Source organism: Plectropomus leopardus, chromosome 1, assembly GCF_026936395.1.
Source record: "Plectropomus leopardus strain MGB_pleo_1.0 chromosome 1, ASM2693639v1, whole genome shotgun sequence".
Lineage (NCBI taxonomy): Eukaryota > Metazoa > Chordata > Actinopteri > Perciformes > Serranidae > Plectropomus > Plectropomus leopardus.
Window position 1 is genome coordinate 7,300,571 of NC_142176.1, and position 19,492 is coordinate 7,320,062.

Genomic DNA, 19,492 nt, shown 5'->3' on the forward strand with positions numbered 1-19,492 from the left:
AGCAGTAGCTGGACTCGGATAAAGACTAACGAGCTGGCCGGGCCCATCATGGCCCAAGCGCGAGGTCATGCTGTCCTTCATTAACAGAAGCAGAGAGGCAGGACGAGGAGGCGGACACAAGCCGGCAGGCTGCCCTGTCACCCCCCACTGTCAGAGTAACGCAGGAGTTTATCCCAAATCCTCAGCCAAACAAACTGAAACATCCGTCCTGCAGAGCTGTTGCCCTCTGATGTCGTTTCACAACATACACTGTGGACATAGTGTCTTCGATGTCACATCGTTTTGGGATGTTTTGAAGCCTCTACTCTCAGAGCCCAAATGAAAATCATATTTACTTTTAGTATTAATACTGTGGGAAGAAAAAGATCATACATGCTGAGATTTGGATCAACAGAACAGAACAGCACAGGAAATATTAAAATCTTCTCTTGAGAGGTGAACTCAGGATTAAGACACCTTAGGAGTAAAATTAAGTAATATCACTCAGAAGTCTTGTGGAAATGAATATACATTTTAGGAGATGTTTAGGGTCTTAGTTGACAGGTCAATGGAGCTGGTTTTTACTGGAGAACTGCATCATCTACAAGTTGCATCTGCAGTAACTTCAGCATTGAGCTATGATTTTAACATGGTGCATGAGGACTTTTAACAGGCCAGACACACCAAACCGACTTTAAAAAAACTAGTAGCGTCAAAGGCTGGCTGTTGCATTGCCCCAAATCATCTGTGTCTTAATCCCGGTCGGTATTCACTGTGCAATTCTGGGCTGTCCCAGGCAAAAGTTAGCCATTATGACAGAAACGTGGCAATATCTTTGGTTGTGGCTCTAAAACGGTGGTCCTATGTTGCACAGTGAGAGAGGTCCTGTGAACAAAGACAGCCTGGGATAAAATTCTGACAGTGTCAGAAATTTGGGATGACCATCACACTATGTGACTGCTGCGTCTACCAACAGACCACCAGAAATGCAGCATGATATGACGCGCTGATCAGCACAACATTGCTAAATGCTAATAGATTTTACTTATAAAGCCCATTATCACAAATCACAATTTGCCCCAGAGGGCTTTACAACATAATGCATCTCTCTGTCCTTGGACCCTCATAGCGGATAAGGAAAAACTGACCCAAAAAACCCTTTAACTGTGAAAAACACATGGTAGAAAACTCAGGAAGAGCAACTGAGGAGAGATCCCTCTTCCAGGACAGACAGATGTGCCATAGATGTAGTTTGTACAGAACGGATCAACATGATAAAATTACAGTAATTAGTATGACAAACAACACAGCTCTGTGTTGAAAGAACTTCTGGTATTTGTCATGTGCTTCCAAACAATAACACGAGCAGTTGATAGTTTCTGCTGAAGAGCTCAATGACTAAAAGAAAATCTCCCCTGATATAACAAGTTTGTTTAGATCTCACGTCCTCTTGACTTCAGCCAGTTGCTTGCTTTCCTGACTCCCAGTACTCTTCTCTTGCACTGAGCTGAACTGCAGATCAGGGCAGGTTCACTCAACGAGGGGTGCCGCTGGGTCTGACACGAATTCACCAAGCTGAAACAGTTGAAAAACAGCCGACAACTTCAAATAACTGCCAAGGTTGTGAAACATATCGCAGAAACTTGGACAACAGACCTTCATTGACAGCCTGACTTTGACCATCAGCGTGGTGTGTCAGGGCCCTTGCACACATGCATGCTGTATTATAAGTCATTTTGGGTGTAAACTTTTTCCAAAACGCGTAAAACCAAGCTGTGGTACTCGTTTATGATGCCATATTTACATACTTACACCCAGCTAATGGACGGTATTCTAACCCACAACTTAAGCATGGTCCATATTTTTGTGGTTATTCTTTGGCACCTCAAAACACTTGGCTAAGATCAGGAATGCTATAGGTGTTTTGATTTTTAATTGTAACTGTCTTTCCTCAACTATAGCCTCTTTTATGGTAACATGATATGTGGGATGCAACCTTTCTGGTGTCAAAGTGCTGAGTCTTTTGTGCCTATCCATCTCCAACTTCCTTTCAGTGATTTAAGTTCTATGTAAGAGGGTTACACCTCCTTGGAAGAAGTCTTAGCAGCAAATAAGTTTATTAGAACCTTTTCTAATAATAAACTTATAAACTTGTTTGCAGAGCAAATTAACAGTGGGAGACATGGCTGGTCAAACACAATTTATTCCATCTTTCAAGAGGCTAACACTTGTAAACATAACCATTTTCAGCTTGTGAGGCAGTGGCAAAAAACCACATCAGGATGCTGAGATGAAAACTAGTTCTCAGTTCCCTGGTGGTGCCTGGATACTCTCTTGGGTCCTGTGAGGTTATAGTGTCACCGTGACGATGTCTGTGTCAGCCTGTTGTTACTACGGTCCAAATGATTTGCTGCGTCTCACTTTCAGCGATGATGACATCGTAGAAGTGTTGCGGGGATCTCTGACCTGGACAGCCTAGCCGGTCTGCTGAGTCAGCACGCATTGATCACTGAGGGTGCTGTGAGTGTGCGAGTGAGATTATTCCGGCATGTCATACAGGAATACAATCCCAGAGGAAAGTGAGGAGGATAATTTTGGGTTCTGGATTTTCTGGGTTATTTATCGCCAATTTAGTGTCCATTCAGGAAAATACTGTGTGTTGTTTTTTTCTTACGTGTATGCTGATTGTTTTTATAAGTACATGCAAAAGGGTGAGAAATTTAGGGCATCGCTGTGGCCTAGAAGTCAGGTGTATCATGTAACTGCAGTACACGTGTTGGATGTCATTCCCCCCTCCTTTCCCACATTTCCTGTTCAAATCTTTATTATCTACTATCAGAAATACCGGCCTGTTCTCACTCCGTGTCACTTCATGTGACTCCAAAATCCACCTTCCACGTCCAACCAGAACACAGCTGGACCGCGTCAGATGAGAACTGATGGTGTTGTTATGATACGCTGGTGGATGGCCGGATGGCAACGGCCGCGTCCACATGCGCATTGCATGGTTGGCGTCACTTGAGAACACGGCCAGACGGAACCTGTTGCGTGTGCATGAAATGCTGAAGGATAGCATCATGTAATAAGGATGTCGGTAACCATGTAATATTAGGATAATATAAGGAGTGCGAGTGCGCTTATAGGGCAGGCGGGTGGGGAGATGGGTCCCAAAAACAATCAACTTTTAAGCGGGAGTCCGGAGTTCGCTTCCTGTGTGGATGTGAATTTTATTTCTAAACATTACCATGTGCCTCTTTTGCCTAAGCTACCCGTCTGTGACTTTGTTGCCTAATCCCAACGATTGTGACAGTCTGCGCTGTTGTGTTAACATAAGGACCAAGCTGCTTCATCCCACCACGTGCATTTGTTGACATCACCACAATGGCATCCCGGAGCATAAACAGCTGACACCAAAGGATACCTAAAACTTCATAAGTAGACGCATTAAGTCACTGACAGAGCGGCACCATGTGAGGAGTCAGGATGAGAATGTGTTGGAAATACAGTCAAAATGCCCAAAAACTACTTATAAAAGTAAAAGTTACAGTTGTAGGAGGACACCCTTGCAGTGGTTACGTTTCACACTTTGGGCAATTCCATATTAGAAGCTGTTTTTTCCTGAGAGTTTGGATCTTTGGGAAAGAATGGATGCTCATGTTGAACTCAGCTGTGGTCCATAAAAGTCTTAAGGTGGATTATATCAAAATATACTGACAGGTACTTTAAATATGTATGTGCTTCCTGAATGCATCCAAAGCGTTTGACAAAATCAATCACAGTAAACTGTTCATCAAACTACAAGAACGAGGGGTTACCCCATATTTGATAAAGATCTTGCACTTTTGGTATTCACATCAAACTATGCCAGCTAGATGGGGCCTGAGTATATCTGCACCCTTTTTAGTGACAAATGGGGTGCGACGAGGTGGAATTTTGTCACCTGTGCTATTCAGTCTGTATATGGATGATGTCTAAAAAGTTAAAAGAATGTAAAACTGGATGTATAGTTTGGAATATTATTATTAACCATCTGATGTATGCTGACGTTTTAGTGCTTCTGTCTCCTTATTGTGCTACAGAAACTGCTCAGAATCTGCTCAAGCGATGGTTTGCAGTATGACAATAAATTTTACCCTAAAAGGAGCGTGGTTATGATTGTTAAAACGAAGGAGGATCAGAAACTAATGATGATGTATAGCACCAATACTACAAACTATATGCACTGTGTTCTACACTGAATTTCTCCAGTATATCCTACACAAATACGCTCAGTTGCCAGTTTATTAGGTACACCTAGCTAAAATGAATGCTGCTGTGCAATGAATCCTTATTTCGTTGCAGTTGAAATGTTCCGTTTTTGTTTTAGAGAGGTGTCAAATCAACTTTATATCATTTTGGAGGAAGTAGTTTGTGGTGCTGTGGAACTGAATTGTGTTATACAGAGAGGTGTTTCTTGTATTTACCCGACCCAAACTGATATACAACTGAGGTGGACAAAATAATGTCATCAACTGTTAAAACAACCCTTTTTGGAGCCTACTGTGCTCCACACAGGTTACCCATTCATCAGGAGCCACATCATATAGTGTTCCCCAAATCAGGGATATGAGGAGGTCTTCCACCCAGAAAAACACTTACCCATTCTAAATAAGTTCCTCAAGTCCACATATAAATAATATAAAAAAAAGAGAAAGTGATCAAAACGTCAAAAACAGCTCATCTTTTCCTTGTAAGACTGCCTGTAATGTTTCATGAGGGACGTTGTTCAAAAACTCTCTGTCTGTGATCTAATCGTGCAGGACGAATACTTAGAAGGAGCACAAAAGGAAAACACCAGTGTCTTTTTAACATTTCTTTTTCCTTTTATTTTTAATTGAAAATACATTAAAAAAATGTATTGATGAAAAGTCTTTGCCAGTTATGTCATATTTAATTTAATCACGTTTTGCTTGTGTATGTTTTCACCACCGACGTCAGTGAAAGGAGGTTTCCACATTGTGACCGCAGCTCGTCTGATGTGAGCGTGCCTGACATTGTACCCTGTACTGTCTGAGCCTTGATGTGTGACAACGTCATTTGCTCTGTATTATACACTCTGTTGGTTTTCTCTGGTGTCCGCATCTCTTCTTACCCACAATTCACTGCAGGAAAGGGGTCACCCTGTCCCGTCCAGGTGGTTTATCTCCCGGCACTTAATTTTCTCCGCCCTCCCTCCCTCCATTCATTTTTGTCCCCATGACTCTCTCCATCCTCTCACTGTCCACTGCGTCTGTTTGCACTTTCCTCCGGGTCTGATCCACAGTCACGACAATGGACTCCACGCCCCCCTTTTGTCCTTGTAAGGGCCCAATTATAGGTTAAAACCTGCAATTCAGGGTCAAAATAAATGACGAACTTTTGGCTGATTGGCTCTGGTTGGCGTGAAATCTTTCCTTTCCTCCTCTCTCTCCTCCTCCACCTTTCTCCTCCTTCCTGTAAGTGATGCTGATAACAGGGGGACGCTCAGGAGCATATTGATTTTGTTCCTCTCCCAAGCATCGCCCTGTGCTGTAATAAATTACATTTGTAGTGGACTGATAAGCTTACAGTTTTTGTTCAGCTAAAGCAAAACACTGTCCCCAGACCAAAGCCTGTCAGTGCAGTTCAGCTGAGACAAAAAAAAAAAAATGTGCCGCCGTAAGCCTCGTGTTGTTACTGATCATGTCTGGTGGGTAAAGACGAGAAGGGCTGGAGACATATTGGCAGAATTGATTTACTTGAATGATAATCATGCTATCATTCAGTGGGAAGCATTTGTGTGCATCTCATCAGTACCAGAGCTGTGTGATATGATGAAATATATCCTCTGATCTGTTGTTTCAAATTATGCAATATTGTTTATTTTATTTACGTCTTCTGATAACGCTTTGCTTCCATCCGCCTGGCCGAGGGGGAAAATACACAATGCATGGCACCAAAACAAACAAACATGGACGAGCTGGAAAGCGATAGTGAATATGGGGAAAACATCAACACTTTTGGCCCAAGACTGGCCCGGTCCTTCAAAATAGAAGCTCCATAGGTTTCGCTTTGATTTATTTAATTATAGCAATGTTTTATTTAACTTCATTGTGATAGTATTTTATTTAACTGTATACTTAACATTATTTAACAATTTAACAATATTTTTTATTAAACTTAAACAATAGTTTATGTAACGTTTTATTGCAGAAGCTACTTTATTTGTAACTGTATTTAATTCAATAATTTTGTATTTTAGTAGTTTATTGTAGTTTAGAGGAATTTCAAACTATTGAGATATAAAGTTGTGTATCATGATTCAGCTTAAAAATATCGTGATATTATTTTAAAGCCATGTCGCCCAGCCCTAATGAGTATTATGGGATACTACTCAGTTTAGTATTATATTCAGTTAAGTACAACACTTTTTTAGAATTCAGTAAAGTTTAAGTTTACTCATTGCAGACGCCCCCAGGATTTCTTGACAATAAGAAAAGTATAGGACATCAGTGGCATTTTTCTTTCTTGAAACTCTACAGCCTTTTGCAGTTTGAATGCAATCTGATTTTTCCACTTCACAAGTCAGTCGCTACACAACATTGCATTTTACTGTTGGTGTTATCATGGAAAATCAACCCTGGATGACAAATGAAAAACAAACCTTAAAAGTTACTGATGCTGCAGCTTTGCAAGTTGGAGGATTTTTTCGGTGAATATTCCACTGGGTGATTTCTTAATGTCTGTTTCTCCCTCTGTTTCTTTCTATCAGGTGTTCATGTATTCCCCTCTGAGAGCCTTTATTCCCCACCAATAGATTGCTCCTGTTTCTCTCCCTCCCTTTCCATCCTTCTGCACTTCTCTCCTTACTCCTTCAGGGCCTCATTATGGAGGTAAACAGATGCTTCCACCCAGGCTATTTAACTCCCATACCCATATTGCAACACGTGATGGCTAAAGACGGCCGCAGCTGTGTGTCATTTTGCAAGAGGAGACAGCTGCAGCGTTGCTGTAGCCAGAAATGACATTAGCATCATGCAACAACGGAGCGATCATAGCCCTCCAAGTTCACCAGGTTCCTCTGACAGCTTGCTTTTGTGCTCCTTGTGATCACTGTCATCTTCTCTTTTCCTCCCTCTAATAACATTTTCTTGCTCTCTGACTCTGTCTGTTACGCCCAGGAGGCTGCAGAGTAAAGAGATAACAGGCGGACATAATTACAGATGGGGGAAAAAACTGAAGCATTGTTTACTGGAAGCTAATTGAATCCTGCCACAGACAACAGGACGGTACATTTGCCTGCCTGACACAGGAGGGATGTCCAGGGCTGCTGCAAGAGCAATCAATCATGTTCTTCCCTGCAACATATAAGCGTTTTCTGCCTGATTCCATAGCTTCTTTTATTTACAAGAGATGTGGAATTATTAAGTTGTGTGCCTCCATGCACGCTTGACATCCAGAACTGCCACACTGTGTCGATATTACCGCTGCCCCTTGAAATGTGGAGGCTTGAATCATTGGTTTGAGACCCTCAGTCAAGTGAGATTGCTTCAAGTCAAGCAGTTTGTTTTGTTTTGTTTACTTTTGGGGACGTTCTGTTATATTTGTTAGAAATAAATATATTTGTTTCTTTTGTCAGTCACAGTGTTATGTTGATGGTTATGACCAGAGCTTTTGACCCAAGTCTATGCGTTCGATTCGTCACTGGTCTTTGATTTTGGTCTGGAGACTTCTCTCTGTCTCACAGATAATTCAGTCATCAAGAGATTTTGAGATGTACTGAAGCTTCGGATGAGTGCTCAAGGATTAACTTTTTTTTTCCTCATCTCTCCCACTTCTCCCCCTAATCCTCCCCTTTTACCAGGTTGACCCATGACATCAGCCTGGATGAGTTTGAAGATGACGACCTGTCGGAGATTACGGAGATCACAGATGAGTGCGGGATGAGCCTCAACTGCAATGGCCCGGATATAAAGGTAAGTGGCCCCCGCAAAGAGCTGGTTCTCACCAGTTCTTAGTTATGTAATCTCACTGGAAAGCTCTCCACTTTCACTTTTTTCTACTTTCCACTGCTTCTCTCACAGCTACAGGTGATCAAGTTTTAAATCAGAAATTCATTCAGATTGACCTTTGCTCTGATTGGGTCATGCTAGAGGGGAGTTCAGTTTGAATTGATTGGTTGAGTGATTTTAGTCAGTGTTTCTCACAAACTGGAAAGGTGGGAGCAGATAGTTTACCTCATGAGGAGATCAAAAACATCCAAACGGTGGCTTATCTTTTTCAAAGTTTTGCGGTTTCCTTCGTTGGTGTGTGGACTTAGAGGTGTAGCCTGGTCACATTATCAAAGTGCCTCTTTTATAGTGTGCTTTTTTACAGATCTAGTCTAGTATGGTCTTTTCGGCAAGATTGTGGTATGAATTTAAGGTTGTGTTGTATAGTTTGGGAACTCTGAGTCCAAGGGCGTAATTGCTGTTTGAACATCAGGGGGACATATATGAAACAGAGGGTGAGGGTTATTTTTTGAGCATGAAACAATTAATTTCCTTAATTATGGTGAATTTTTGTGCATAAATTTGTGCCTTTTCTGCATCAATTTATATTTGTCAAAATAAAAGTCCCCTGGTACTGTCATGTTTTGTTTAAAGTGAGACAATTTAAGTAAATTAAATTAAATTTAATTTAATTTATCAACATCAACATAAAATACAAATGTGAATATGCCAGAGTTACCAGGACTGCTAGTTTACATGCGTAGTCTCTTGGAAGGTAACAGACAATAGCAATAAAGAAAGAAAGAACAAAGGGGAAAAAAAAGAACCACCCCCCCCCCAAAACAATACAACAATTCATACAGAGGACAAAGTGCAGTAACAGCAGCAATGTAAACTATTTGGTATAAAGTGCATGGTGTAAAATGCCTTATCTAAGTGTAAAACTCAACCCGTGTTGGTTGTGCGCAAATGTACATGTTCTTAATATCGTGGTCCCTTATGTATCCCTCAAAATCTACACCCATGTCTAAGTCTCATGGGTTACTTTTAGGTTGCGTCATTAGCTGTCTGCTCATTGGATGCATATTGAAGAGTCGCTGACAAAAAGATCAAAGTTGTTGCTGATGTTGAGTGCAGCAGCGAGGGTTAAAATCCACAAGTTGCATAAGTCCCAGGTTGTGCTGCTGTAAACCTCAGCCTCACTGCTGTCTCCACACATCCAGTAGGAAAACAAAATTTCGTAGCAGAACAAAGCTGCTGATTTTGACTCAAGTCCACGTACATCCACGTTTTAATGCCAAAAGAATTTCTATTAACAACACACAAATTGAAGCGGCTCTGTGTGAAATTTAGTGAGTGTGAGTTGTTTCTACATAGTTCTTAAAATGGAGATGACTGTGCTGGAGGCTAGCAGCTAACATGCTTGTTAAACAGAGTTAAACAATGACAGTGCTGACAGAGCTAATGGTGTTAACCAGAGGGGGACTGGAGGATGGGCGCTTCTTTGAACCTGTAACGCAGCCTGTAATGCATTGACATGCATGTGTAGCCAAATCGGCTAACTACAACGAATGACAGAGAAGTTTGGATGACAACACACACACACACTCAACACTTACACACACACATACATACATGTCAACATTAATAACAGGGGACTATAATTCTTTACTATCCAAGTGGGAACTTTTATTAGCGGTCATTTTAAAAATACAAAACTAGAATTGAAAATTTACTTTTGAGGTCTTCTTTCACAATATTACTGCAAATGTGATTTTTCTCATTTTTTTAAAGAAATTGCCAAGAGGGGACTTGCAGCCTTTGAGACTGGAGGATGGGCGCTTCTTGGAACCTGTAACCGTTACATACCTAGTGCTAGCCAATGGGATACACACATGCATTGACATGCACATGTAGCCAAATCGGCTAACTAGAACAAACAACAGAGAAGTTTGGATGACAACACGAACGCACACACACACACACACACACACACACACACACACACACACACACACACACAGGTAGTTCTCATATTCTCTGGTCAGGACGACATTACTTCACTATATCTTTATATAGCAAATAGTTGTATGCTACTATATTAATGTTCTGAATGTTATATGCAGAACATTTAAATCCATTTTCCTGTTTTCACCACTTGTCTCAGTAAAATATTGTTTAACACTTTAAACTAATTTTCACCTAGATTTCATGCCCCGGGAAAAGGGAAAAAACAAGGAGGAGCTGCTGATTAGGCACCAAAGTCCCTTCTTATATTCAGCAAATTTTTCCCAGATCATAGTGTTGCTGTAGAATCTATTTTTGGACGACAAACTTCACAGATGTTTGATTTATTTAATTACATGTTTTAATTAATAAAATGCGTAACAATAATTCTTCAGACTTTTTGATAAATTAGAAACAAAAATAATAAGAAAGGTGAAGGTGTGATCTTCATTTTTTAAGGCTCATTTTATATTTTTATGCAGCATTTTGTCCTCAACAGCTGCTCCATTCAGCTTCCTGCCTGCAGAGGAAAGAGGTCAGCTCTGAACCGCTCTTTAGAAACCTTGAGTCTGATCACAAATGATTGCCCCGCTGCATCCTGCTTTTCTGAAAAATTCACTCTGAGTTGTTTACTGTCTCTATAAGTCCCCTGAAACTTTGCCTAAGTGGAGTTTTTTGGGGCTTTCTTTTTCGGTGAAGGAAGTTTTGGGCGCCACAGGCCCACTAGCACCCTGCTTTCTTACTGGCATAGATGTGAGCGGGTCATAAATGAAAACTGGAGCGAGTGTGAAGTGCTACTATGAGAGAGGGAGCTGTGGAGGGAGAAAATAAGCAGAGGTAAATTTATTATTCTGTCAGATCTCCCCGGCTCCGTTCCCAGTGAAACACTCATCACCTCCTCCTCCACTGAGCTCGGCTGCCGTAACCAAGGCAACAGGAGGGTCGCGGGTTTTTTTTTAACACCATTTACAAGAACAGATAAGAGATTTTTTACTTCTCTGACTCCCATTTGATTGTTTTATTGAGCTGGTGACCTGACATGACAAAATCGCTTTGGGGATATTTTTAGGTTGAAAAGCCATTTCTCTTTCTCTGTGCTTTTTCTCGTCTTCCTATCCAGGGGGCTAATTATAGCCCAGATCATTGAATGTAAGAGCTCTCAGCTGGAGGTGTGTATGTGTGTGTGTGGACATTGATGACTCATCGCCTTGCAGGGACCTCACAGAGATCAGAATCCAAAATGGCTCCTTGACTGGCAAACGTGAGACAGATCTGACAGCGGCGGCAGCAACAAACTACACGTTTCATTGAGCCTCGTCATTCAGGACATGAAACGACCTGTCAGGCTTCTGTGTGTGCAGAGGCGCAGCAGCTGGGGGGGTGTGTGTTGTCACATGGTTTTGTAGGGAAAGAGCAGGCTCTGCTGGTTGCTCTCTATAATGTGTTTTCCCTCCATCTCTCAGTCTCATGTCGTTTTCCCTGTTTGTTGACTGCGGATTGTCTCCCCGTGTTAGTTTTGTTGCCTGTCACACGCAAACATGATCTGAGTCTATGTGCACTCACTCCGCCTGAAGGCACACAGCTATGCAGCGAGCTTAACACACATAAGGTTGAAGACAGCAGTTGTGTTTTTTTTATTTTTTATTGTTTTTATTTTATCTTTAATGCTGGGGGCGACTGAAACACAACAAATTCAGTCAGTGACTACAATTTTAAAAAAAGAATTATGATCACGGTTCCCATACATCCTTAAAAAGTCTTAAAAGGCATTGAATTCTTTAATCTGAAAATAAGGTCTTAATTGGCTTTAAGATATCTTAAATCAAGCTGTGCCACTTTCACATTATATATGCAATATTATGTTTTTTTAGCTTTTCATGATGATAATGTATAGTTAGGTACTTTAAACTGGTGTGTGTGTCTGTGTGTGCATGAGTTTTTAACTTAATCGCTTTTTACCTGTTTTATTTATTGAAGTCTTTTATTCTTTTTTTTAATTGAGCTCTGCTCCGCTAACTAAATTTTGTCATATCAACCTTCACAACTACAATAAAGGCATTTTGATTCTGATTCTGATTCTGATTCAGAAGTCTCAAGAACACTCATACATTGGAGATGGTATTTTTGTTAACCATTGAAAAAGCCCCAAATAATTGGATAACGTTAAAAGAAATAGAAAATGATTTACAGAGCGCCTCTGGCATTCACATCACCAAAGAGTCTTGTTTTATGTTACAAGAAATATTTGAAAATAAAATAATTCCCTCTAACCTTAAGTAATTGTAAGTATGTGTTTTTTTCTTTAATATTGGCTGGTGTAAAATTGGTCTTAACCCTTTGAGATCTGAGCAAATTGGCTTGCTGTCTTTTAAAAACATAGGTAAAAGGCAATGAGCAACATTGAAAGAAGTGACCCAAAAAATAGCAAAAAGATTGTAAGAAGTACATGAAAATTACCTAAAAATTATAAGAAAAAAAACAAAGAAAAATTAAGTAAAAGAAAAACAAAAAAAAAACAAAGCAAAGAAATAACCTGAATAAAGCAACTTGTAAACGAACTTCAAAAAGGCAGTTGTATTGGTCCGATTTCCAGTCAGAGCCGATTTGCGGAATCTTATTACCGCAGAATACACCAGTGATATTGACTTCAACAATGTACCAATCCAAAGAAAAAAATAACCCTAAAATTAGCATGATGATATGTAAAAAGAACCGAAAAAAATCCAGAAAATTAAACGAAAAAAAAGAAAGCTAAAAATCAAATAACTGACCTGTAAAAAGTTCTTAAAAAATTACAGTACTTTTGTGACATAATTTTTGTAAATCAAATAATTTCTTGCAGTTTGTGGAACATTTCTTACCAAGTTGCTCATTGCCTTTTTCCCCATGTTTTTTTTTAAAGAACCTGCATTGATTTGCTCAAGGTTCAGTGGTTTCAATACTTGTTAAAGGCGTCTGAAAGTAGCACAAAAAAAGTGATGTTGCTCTTGATTTGAAAGGGTTAAGGGTGCTGTTTAAGCAAACAAGCTTTGATAACCTCACTGTGAGTATAGTGAGTATTGCACTTGGATTCATCAGGTAGACGGAAACAGGTGGTCTGTATTTCTGTGAGTTTCTCTTTCTCTTCTCTTTCTGACTGTCGTGTATGAAGACAAATATTTTCTCTCATATTGTTTGGAAATGGAAAACAGTGGTGAGGATCAGCTGTGTAAGACGGGCCTTTTTTCATATTTAATCCTATTCACAGATCTTAGAGCAGCTGCTTTATTGTTGCTTTCCATTGGAAAGTACACAGTGTTTGATGGAGACCCGGCCTGTTCATAAATGTATGAGGAGGCGGTGCAGCTGCAGGATGTCAGGGGGTTGTGAGCACTTTATGCAGAGTCCTTGCTGTATGCACACACACAGAGTGGTGACCTCATTACTGAGCTCATCATCCCTGGGGAGTTTCAGGATACATCTTGTCTCATTAATAATGGACAGTCACATGGAAGGAGCTTCAGTCACCCCAGACGGGCGTGGTGTCTGTCTCAGCAGGGTGCATAAGTGTGTGTGTGTCCAGGGTTTATAGGGAGGGGTCAGAGGGCATATCCAAATTGATGGAGACATTTTATAAACGCTGTTACAGGTCAAATAACATTAGCATTTTCAAATACTTGTAGTGTTAAAATTTGCTCATGATTTACAACCACTTATATGATGGTTTTGTCGAATACTGGACAATGGATAATGGACACCTGCTAGGTACTTTTACTACCATTTGTTCCTGAAAATCTTGATATTGATTTGGACAGCAGTCATTATTTTGCTGTGTAGAGTAATTCTGGGGATGTTTTGGTCACCTTGACGTTGCTGCAGAATGAGAGCTCTTCCTTGTCGAAATTTCGTTCTACTGTGAGCCTGTCTGGTATAGAGTCTGAATGACAATAAACAAATCTTGAACCTTAAATCTTGTCATGCTACTCTTTAGCACCAGGAGCTGCAGACATGCAGGCAGCGGCACAGAGGAGGACAAACCTTCTGCATAGAAGTGGTCAATTTACAACTCACAGCAACTTAATATGATAAAGTTTCTGGCTTCTGTTTGATATCTAGCATCTGCAAAAATGTTGTTGCGCATTTACTACCTGTTTTTAGCGCAGTTAGCTTGTTTTCTGTATTACATGAGTGCTGCTTGCTCACTGAACGTCCTGCAGAGCCCATTCAAACTTTTAAACTTTGTATGGAAATCAAAGTGAATTGTTGAATATTCGTATTGAACAGCCAAATCTGATTCAGCTGACATAGTTCTGAGTTAGTACAGCCCTTCAGATTATTGATTATAATAATTGTTTGTCAACCATATGTTTGTTGACTTTCTTCTATAACATTGCTGACATAACATTAGCTTTCTGGTTAATAGCTGAGCCAAAGGAGCAGACTAGAAATAACTCCTGTTTCAAGTAGTATCTAAAGTTCAATCCATTTACTGCAGTAGTGCACAAGAACCTTATGGGATGGTAATGATTATCCCTGGTATGAGTCAAACACTCAGATGTTTGCAGGGAAGCTGAGCTTTGGCTTGTGAAAAATTATACATTGTGATTGCAAAACTCCAGAAAAGATTCTATTTCTTTATCGTTGGCAAGTGACCACAGTATAAGCAGGATGATGCCCCATAAAGTGTCCATAATAAGGAATTAATGGCTTCTGTGGATCCAACCTTCTTCCTCTAGCCTCCCATTTATCCATTAATACCTGATAACGGACACCTCAATGGGTATTGTCTCTTCCAAAAGGATAATTTTAACTTCTTTTCCCTCTCTGCATTGCTGCCATTTTTCATCCTGATACCTCTAGCTGTGTCGCTGAAAATGGTGGAAACACCAATTTGTGGCCTTTTCTCCGGCTAAAATGTTTCCAAGAAGATGTTTTAAGAGAAGTTACCCCCATTCATCCTAAGAAAACTGGTTCAAGGCTTAGTTCCTGGCCCACTTAGGACAAATAATGAAGAGAAAAACCTGGATGCTGCCCAAGGCTCACAAACACTTTGTTTATAACAAACATAATTTTAATCGGAAAAAAGGGATCTTCCTCAGGATGTCTCCAGTGTTTTCTGACACACTTGTTTCCACAAGTGCGCAGGAGAACAACTTTTATTGCTCCGGTAGTTTGCAGAACTAAACATTGTCGACTTAAACTGCAGGAAATGAAGCGCAAGACAGATTGGCTGAAAATAAAACATAACTTCATTTGCTAATCTTGTACTTTCTGCAACAGATTTTGGTTTAAATATGCCTAAAACACCACTTTTGTCTCACCTTTCTGACATTTTCTATTTCAAGTTCCATCTTTTTAAACCTCATGTCCAACATCTATTAGAATATCACAACAGCAAATTTCCCCAAAAAAGAGGAAGAACAGTAAACCTTCAATGATGCCTCTGCAAAACAAAGCTGTTGCTTTTTCGATCACTCTAATTTACATAATCTCTGCAGTTCCTCATGTGGTGTAAACACAAATAGGATTTAACAAAATGGACTTTCAGTTCTGGAGTTTAGTTCCTGGTAAAGCAGGTTTAGTTGTTGTGGACAGAAGAGAACCAAACACGCAAACAAACAGAAAAAGATGGATTTCCAAATTTGTCTGAATTAATGTGCACATGGCCACACTTCAGAGGGGTTAATGTGGAGCGGCTCAAGTCCAAAATGAAGCATAAAGAGATGTGATGTTCCTCAGGGACATGAACTAACAACATGTCTTACTGTGTGTGTGTGTGTGTGTGTGTGTGAGAGAGAGAGAAAAGAGAGAGAGGAGAGTGCTTCGATAAATGTGTGCAGGGGTAAATGGATTTGATTAGCAGTCATTTGTCATATGCAAATGGTTGAAAAAGTCGTGTCTGGTTGGGGTCAGACAGAATGGGCTATTACACTAAGTGATTGTAAAAACACACAGATAACCGCAGTGTTATATGTACACACAGACATGCTTGTTGTCTAGACTGCCCTCTGTTGTCTCATTGTATCAGAGAGAGAGCCATGTATGACTGTAAAAATCAATAAAAATAAAAAAGAGATGTTAGATCTCCTTTAACAAGACAAAAAAAATAAGTTATTGTCTTCATATTAAACTAAATGATAAAAATACAGCGGGACCTTTTGTTGACTGCAGTTTGAGAAATCAAAGCCATGACATAATTTAATAACAAAATTTTCTGGTTGTCTTGCCTTCTTCAGGGCGGAGGTGGTTTTTTCCATATTCCATATTCTCTATGTTGTCCGTCATTTAGTCTTCTGACTTATAAATCACCATAAATTCAAGTTGTTCAAAAGCACATGACAGCGGTTTTGTGCATTTTGAATTTTCAAATTTAAACACCCTGTATTGTTTTATTAAAGGTTAATAAATTAATTAACTTATCGTGGTGAAAAAAAGTTTCACTGTGGTGTTTAAGGGTGGCTTGACAGCACAATAAGCAGGTTTACCCCCCTTCTTTTGTTGCAAATTACTTAATTTATTCTGATTTGAGTGCTTTGTAAGTAGGATTTTTCACTAGGCCTATATTGGGTGTATTGTTGCTTTTTATACAACAATTATGGCATAGTTTTAAAACAAATTGAATACTTGCTGATTGTTCAACTCAAAAAAATGAAGAGTAATGAGGCAGATTTTTACAGCTGAGATTCTTTGACTGCATCGGGTTGCCATGATATGGAATATTCATGGAAGTAAAAATTTCAGCAAAAGGTTAAGTGTTTGCTCTGGATGAAGTGTGAAACATGTAGGCAGAGAGGACAGACTACTCGCTGGTCTGTGTGGACTCAGTATCAGTCACTCCTCCATTGTTTAGCAATTCAAATGTTGGGCTTTTCCCTCCTCTACCTCCACTGTGATTGGACGTGTAAAACACTGACAGTGACAAGCAGCTGCAGCATTATACCCAAAGGCAAATGTGCAGCGATCAGCGCAGAATGGACAATATACAGCGCTGCCGTGTAACAAGAAACAAACATGATCGCAGCAGCCCTTCATGGTGTGTCTTTTTCTTAATTTTCTGATTAGTGTATAGAGAAAACTATGGTCAGTACATGTGAGCTTCATGTTAATTTAGAAGTTTTTTTTAGGATTAATGTGCATATAAATGTAAACTTTATTTTCCAACATATTTTAATTCATAATTGAGGAGGAAGGGTCTTATTGCATTCGTAAATCTATTATGAATTATAGATACTATATAGCTTTGGGTATATTGTTATAAAACCTTTGTGCCATTATATGATTGAATTTATTTAAGTCTTTAAAGCACTTTATTAACAGTGCTTAACTACATCAATACACATCAGTAAAAACAGATCTCATTAACCCAGATAGGAAGAGGGAGGGAGATACACAGAGAGTCAGAGAGAGAGAGGAAGCAACAGAACAAGAGAGAGCGAAGAGAGGGAGAGAGAGAGAGTGAGAGAGAGAGAGAGACCAGCAAAACACTTACACGAGGAGAAGGAGACCTATTTCCATGGCAACAGTGTTTCTCTCACCTACCCCATGTGTCAGAGCTGAAAATTCATGCAATACAGCACACACACACACTGCCCCCACGGATACTGCTCACGTCATGTCATCCACACATGGTAACAGCAGAGAGGAAGCTGCCTCATCAACACAAACAGAAACAAGAGAAGCTCTTTGTGCGTCTGATCCAGCAGCATCCACTATCATGTTGTTTACCGATTTTTAGATATTTGCTGACATTCATGCAGTTTCATGGACACTAGTACCCTGTTTACTGGGAGCGTCAGTTTAATAGTCAGCAATATCATCTGCTTTTTACATTATATGGTATTATTTGCAGTTAAAAAGTTAAAAATATATTTTTTTCACCTGATATGAATGTTGTGGTTATTTGTTAGTCAATTCAATTCAATTATTCATTTAATTCAATTCAATTATTAAATACAGTAAATTATATTTGCATTCATGTTTCAGTCATGTTTTTGCCCACCTGATGAATTTAAGTCCAGCGGCAGTCTCCCTTTAGCTCTGCTTTGGTCTCCACCGATTTCTGAGGGAAAAAATGGCTTTAGTAACTAGATGTTTACTTTCTTCACCAGTTATTGCTAGCTATAACCCTTTGTCTCCCTGCCATTTGGTACTGTTCGGGCATACAGAGTCTTTATCCAGACTTTTTTGATGCTACCTGCTACTATAGGAAGAGGTTGGTGAAACAAGACTTTGTGGGCCAGGAAACTAAAACAATGAGCTCAAGCTGGCTAAATACTCTGTAGAGCTGAGGGATATCATAGTATCATAGAGATTACCGGTCTCATAGAGTAACACGAAATGGATGCAGACTCTTAGGAATGCATTATGTGGAGGTCACAAAATGTATGAACTTTACATGCTGGCAACACAGAAACGATGCCAATGCAAAGTCAGTGAGGATATTTTGATGTGGTGGACACACAAATGAAGTGTGGCGATAAAGTCCAGGTCTAGGTTTAGCAAACATGGACTTTCAACCAGGAGACGAATGTTTGTGTCCCATATGAAACAAAAAATCAAAATGGTAATATAACTTTACGGATTCTACATAACTACGCACGGAACTTTAAAATAGGTACTTTAAGCAGGTATGTAACTACGGATAGCGTGTACATTTAAATTCGAGTGATGACCCACCCAACTTTTCCTCTGATTGTCTAGTACTCCATGGCTTCGTTAGTTGGATTGGTTAGGATAAGAATGTTTGGATGAGCCAATCAGAGGTGGAGTAATGCAGAATAGGGAAGGTCATGCCATCCCTAGATAGAAATGGAAATTCACATCCTGTACGTAGTTAATTTAAGCAAAACCACAATCTTTTCCTAAAGTTAATCAAACCTTTTCTTTCCCTATACCTAGCCAAGCCCTGACTGCTTCAGAACGTTAACGATGCGTTCGAAACTGTGACTGTTTGTATTAGTCTTTGCATTGTCACTGTTTTCATGTTGCCAGCTCATAATATGAACATATTTTGTGCCCGCCACCATGTAATGCACTGTTAAGACTTCATGTACAGTATATCTCTGACAGACTTCGTTGGCAGTATCTCTGGCAACATTTTACGTTACATCGTCATTTTTGACACTGTTGTTGGATAATAGTGATCAGAGAAATTCCAGATGCCATGAGTCATCCTGTTTGAAATTTAAAGTAAAAGCACAGTCCCAGATTTTTTTTTTTTTTTTTGCAGTTAAAAAGCAAAGGTAGGAATCTGTAGGTTTATATTACAATTTTAAGTCAGTCATTTAATTTACAGCAATGTAAAACCAAAACTTCAAATGAGAGTGAGATTAATTTTATTCAACATTAAGGGCATAGACCTTCAAATCCTTTCAAAGTTCGACACTATTTATGATTCAAACATTTGATATACTGTCAAAGAATCTGATATCTCATTGACAACAAATCTTTACCAGATTTTGGCTTTATATAATGTATTTTTGCATGGTTATTATATTGTATTAGTTGAATTTTGTTGCACTGTCTTGAGCTCAGCTGTC

At 39.6% G+C, this 19,492-nt stretch overlaps 1 protein-coding gene across 2 annotated transcripts in view; it reads left to right on the forward strand.

Annotated features, from left to right (window-relative positions):
• The window catches only part of mapk8ip1b (mitogen-activated protein kinase 8 interacting protein 1b), a 99,706-nt gene that overhangs the window by 12,345 nt on the left and 67,869 nt on the right, over positions 1-19,492 (forward strand). For both annotated transcript variants that reach the window (XM_042490751.2, XM_088069370.1), the window contains one exon: positions 7,841-7,952. In XM_042490751.2, the coding sequence (XP_042346685.1) occupies positions 7,841-7,952 (112 nt within the window). The remainder of the gene's footprint in view (positions 1-7,840; positions 7,953-19,492) is intronic.